Below are 2,191 nucleotides of genomic sequence, written 5' to 3'. Positions count from 1 at the left end.
ACAACAGACTGGTTTCAAATCGGGAAAGGAGTACGTCAAGTCTGTATATTGTCACCCTGCTTATTTAACTTATATGCAGAGTACATCATGAGAAATTCTGGACTAGATGAAGCACAAGCTGGAATGAAAATTACCAGGAGAAATATCAATAACCTCAGATATGCAGATGACACCACCCTTATGGCAGAAAGCGAAGAAGAATTAAAGAGCCTCTTAATGAATTGAAAGAGGAGAGTGAAAAAGTTGGCTTAAAACTCAACATTCAGAAAACTAAGATCATGGCATCCAGTTCCATCACTTCATGGCAAATAGATGGGGAAACAGTGGAAAAAATGACAGACTTTATTTCTGGGGGGGCTCCAAAATCACTGCAGATGGTGACTGCAGCCATTAAATTAAAAGATGCTTGCTCCTTGGAAGAAAAGCTATGACCAACCTAGACAGCATATTATAAAGCAGAGACATTACTTTGCCAACAAAGGTCCGTCTAGTCAAAGCTATGGTTTTTCCAGTGGTCATGTATAGATGTGAGAGTTGGACTATAAAGAAATCTGTGCACTGAAGAATTGATGCTTTTGAACTGGGGTGTTGGAGAAGACTCTTGAGAGTCCCTTGTACAGCACGGAGATCAAACCAATCAATCCTAACGGAAATCAGTCCTGAATCTTCATTGGAAGGACTGATGCTGAAGTTGAAGCTCCAATATTTCGGCTACTTGATACAAAGAACTGACTCATTTGAGAAGACCCTGATGCTGGGAAAGATTGAAGGAAGGAGGAGAAGGGACGACAGAGGATGAGATGGTTGTATGGCATCACCCACTCAATGGACATGAGTTTGAGTAAACGCCAGGATCTGGTGATGGACAGGGAGGCCTGGCATGCTGCAGTCCATGGGGTGGCAAAGAGTCGGACATGACTGAGCAACTGAACTGAACTGAGGCACACCCTGCCTTGGACTGTTGATTCACTGCTCGTTCAGCAAGATGGTAAGCAGCATTAGCATGGCATTCTTCTCCCCCTCGGTCTTTGCAGAGGGCTGTGTACTTAGTAAGTGTTCAATAAATAGGTTATTGCTAAAGGAACGCAAGAGATGGCTATTTCAACAGGGAAGTCTGCTCCAGGTTATTTGACAGCCTGGATGGGAGGGGAGTTTGGGGAAGAATGGATACATGTATATGTATGGCTGAGTCCCTTTGCTGTTCACCTGAAACTATCACAACATTGTTAATTGGCTACACACCGATACAAAATAAAAAGTTAAAAAAAAAAGGTGCCCGTGCACCTTAGGTTCATCATTCCGCACATCTATCCAAAATAACTTCTTTTTTCATCTAAAGAGGAGTTGGGGTGTAGAGAGTAGTAGTCTTATACATGCTAAGTGTTTATTAAATGGATTTTTTTAAATATTGAGTAGTTGTTTCTATTTCCATTGCACATAAGTGATGGAGCCTCAAACAGTCCCCTCCCAGGGGAGAGGACTTCCCTCTCCCCTGTTTCCTGGAGCCCACCCCACCTCACTGCCGCACCTGGTAGACCACCATGCATCCCTTGAAGATGGACATGAGGTGAGGTGGCTCCTTGCCCATCGGGACCCGGATCTGGACCGGTTCATTGTTGTACTCCTGGTCCAAGATGACGGCTTGATAGGCGGAGGCTGTGATTTCATCCTGACTGGCCTGGCTGCCCTGGGGATGTGCAGGGTGGGAGGGGTGAGGTGAGGCCAGCTCCCAGTTCTAACTTCATATCCAATTCTGACTGGCCCTAAACCCAACTGTCTTCCCCACCAATCCCCACCCTGAACAAAACCAAAATCCACCCTCCCAACCCAGACCTCATCTGTGATCCCAGCCCCACACCTAATCTTTCTCCAGCCTCAGTCCACCCCAACCCACCTTGACCCCCAACCTCCTCTCCCACTTACTGCACCTTTCTTGAGGAAACACCACGACTACCCTCCACTCACCCCCCAGCACCCCCAGACATCTCCCGCTCCCTTGCATCTGGACATAGAAACCCAGTCACAGCGGGTGAAGAGAAGGCACAGGAAGCCATGGAAGTTGGAAAGGAGACTCAGAGAGCCAAAGGGGAAGGGTTGTGAGTGGGGCTACCCAGAGCCAGGGGGATCTCCCAGCCAAAGCAGTTCCAAAATGGAAAGCGGGTAAGATATCCACACCAGAGGTATTCAACTC

The 2,191-nt window shown here is 47.0% G+C and overlaps 1 protein-coding gene across 1 annotated transcript in view; it reads right to left on the bottom strand.

Annotated features, from left to right (window-relative positions):
• The window catches only part of VIL1 (villin 1), a 23,989-nt gene that overhangs the window by 9,825 nt on the left and 11,973 nt on the right, over positions 1-2,191 (bottom strand). Inside the window, exon 13 of the mRNA XM_010861188.1 lies at positions 1,529-1,687. Coding sequence (XP_010859490.1) covers positions 1,529-1,687 — 159 coding nt within the window. The remainder of the gene's footprint in view (positions 1-1,528; positions 1,688-2,191) is intronic.

This window comes from Bison bison, unplaced genomic scaffold, assembly GCF_000754665.1.
Source record: "Bison bison bison isolate TAMUID 2011002044 unplaced genomic scaffold, Bison_UMD1.0 scf7180017864471, whole genome shotgun sequence".
NCBI lineage: Eukaryota > Metazoa > Chordata > Mammalia > Artiodactyla > Bovidae > Bison > Bison bison.
The sequence above is the reverse complement of the archived record's forward strand: the minus strand, read 5'-3'. Positions and strand labels throughout refer to the sequence as shown.